The 2,144-nt window shown below is 37.8% G+C and overlaps 1 protein-coding gene across 1 annotated transcript in view; it reads right to left on the bottom strand.

Annotated features, from left to right (window-relative positions):
* Positions 1–1,577: 1,577 nt before the first annotated feature.
* The window catches only part of LOC127149735 (uncharacterized), a gene marked incomplete at both ends in the record, with an annotated part of 3,285 nt that continues 2,718 nt past the window's right edge, over positions 1,578–2,144 (bottom strand). The window contains one exon of the mRNA XM_051085601.1: positions 1,578–1,693. Coding sequence (XP_050941558.1) covers positions 1,578–1,693 — 116 coding nt within the window. The remainder of the gene's footprint in view (positions 1,694–2,144) is intronic.

The following is a 2,144-nucleotide window of genomic DNA, read 5'->3' as shown; positions in this document are numbered from 1 at the left end:
GTTTTCTTGCTTTCCATTTTTCATAAGGAATATTTTGTACTTCTTATGAGGTATTTTGTTTAATAAGTAATTTGTTGTCAACAAAACTTCTCCCCACAAATTTTGGGGTAAATCTAGCGTTAATCATTTCCTTAAGTGTTCGATTTTTTCGTTAAGCAATTCCATTGGATTGAAATGAGTAAGGAGCAGTGGTTTGGGGAGCAATGTCATGTTCTGAATAAGCATAGCGTTCATCATTTCCTTAAGTGTTTGGTTTTTTCGTTCCACAATTCCATTGGATTGAGGTGAGTAAGGAGTAGTGGTTTGCGGAATAATGCCATGTTCTTAACAAAATTTTTTAAAAGGAAAACCATATTTACCACCCCAATCACTTCTTATTGCCTTCATTTTTACGCTAAGTTGATTTTCAACATCTTTTTTTTATAAAGCTTAAATAGTTCATTTGCCTAATCTTTGCTTTTTAGCAGGTAAACGTAACAATATATTGTGCAATCATCTATAAAGTAATAGAATACTTTTTCCCCAATGGGGTGTTTGGGGGAAGGAAAGGAATAAGGGAGGAAAGAAATAAAGAAAAAATGGATTATGAAAATGAAAGGATTATGATAGTCCTTTTTTGGAGGAAGGAATGAGTGGAAGGATTGTGAGGAATTATTTATAATTCTTGTTTGGAAGAAGGAATAAGTGGGAGGATTATGGGAAATTATTTATAATCATTGTTTGGGGAAAGAAATAAGTAGGAAGGATTATGACAAAAAAATTATTATTATTTTTTTAAATTCGTACAAATGTATTTTTTAAAAATTCATATTGTAAATCCAAACACAAATATTCGTATTTTATTTACCGAAATTTGAAATTTTTATTGGAAAACATGTTCCACTAGCTTTCATAAATACGATGTCAATTTTGAACATTTTGTACGCAAGATGCGTTACGTGCGAAAGAAATTACTTGTATTTTCTTTAAATTGATGTTGTAAGTGCAATATAGGAAAATTGTGTATCGTTAGCAATCCATTTAAAAAAATTATTATTATTATTATTTTAATTCATATAAATGTTTTTTTTAAAATTCATATTGTAAATCCAATACACAAATATTTGTATTTTATTTACCGAGATTTGGAATTTTTATCGAAAAACATGTTTCATTAACTTTCGTAAATACGATGTAACTTTTGAATATTTTGTACGCAAGCTTTCCATACTAAAAAATTATTTGATGCGTTATATGTAAAAGAAATTACATGTATTTTCTTTAAATTGATGTTGTAAGTGCAATATTGGAAAATTATGTGTCGTTAACAATTGATTTTAAAAAAAACAACAACCAACGTAATAACATTGAAACAAAATGAAATATGGGAAACAAATATTTTTTTAATGCAATTAAACGACCAACGTCAATTATATCGTAGTAGTAGTAGTAGTAGTAGTAGTAGTAGTAGTAGTAGTAGTAGTAGTAGTAGTAGTAGTAGTAGTACTAGTAGTAGTAGTAGTAGTAGTAGTAGTAGTAGGAGTAGTATGAGTAGTAGTAGGAGTAGTAGTAGTAGTAGTAGTAGGAGGAGGAGGAGGAGGAGGAGGAGGAGGAGGAGCACGAGGAGGAGGAGCAGGAGGAGGAGGAGCAGGAGGAGCAGGAGCAGGAGGAGCAGGAGGAGGAGCAGCAGGAGGAGCAGGAGCAGCAGGAGGAGCAGGAGCAGCAGGAGCAGCAGGAGCAGCAGGAGCAGCAGGAGCAGCAGGAGCAGCCGGAGCAGCAGGAGCAGCCGGAGCAGCAGGAGCAGCCGGAGCAGCAGGAGCAGCCGGAGCAGCAGGAGCAGCAGGAGGAGGAGGAGCAGCAGGAGCAGCAGGAGGAGCAGCAGGAGCAGCAGGAGGAGCAGCAGGAGCAGCAGGAGGAGCAGCAGGAGCAGCAGGAGTAGCAGGAGCAGCAGGAGCAGGAGTAGCAGTAGGAGCAGCAGCAGGAGTAGCAGTAGGAGCAGCAGCAGGAGTAGCAGTAGGAGTAGCAGCAGGAGTAGCAGTAGGAGTAGCAGCAGGAGTAGCAGTAGGAGTAGCAGCAGGAGTAGCAGTAGGAGTAGCAGCAGTAGTAGCAGCAGGAGTAGCAGCAGTAGTAGCAGCAGTAGTAGCAGTAGTAGCAGCAGTAGTAGC

The sequence above is a fragment of the Cucumis melo genome, chromosome 6 (genome assembly GCF_025177605.1).
Source record: "Cucumis melo cultivar AY chromosome 6, USDA_Cmelo_AY_1.0, whole genome shotgun sequence".
NCBI classification, from domain to species: Eukaryota; Viridiplantae; Streptophyta; class Magnoliopsida; order Cucurbitales; family Cucurbitaceae; genus Cucumis; species Cucumis melo.
This window is presented reverse-complemented; position numbering and strand designations above follow the sequence as displayed.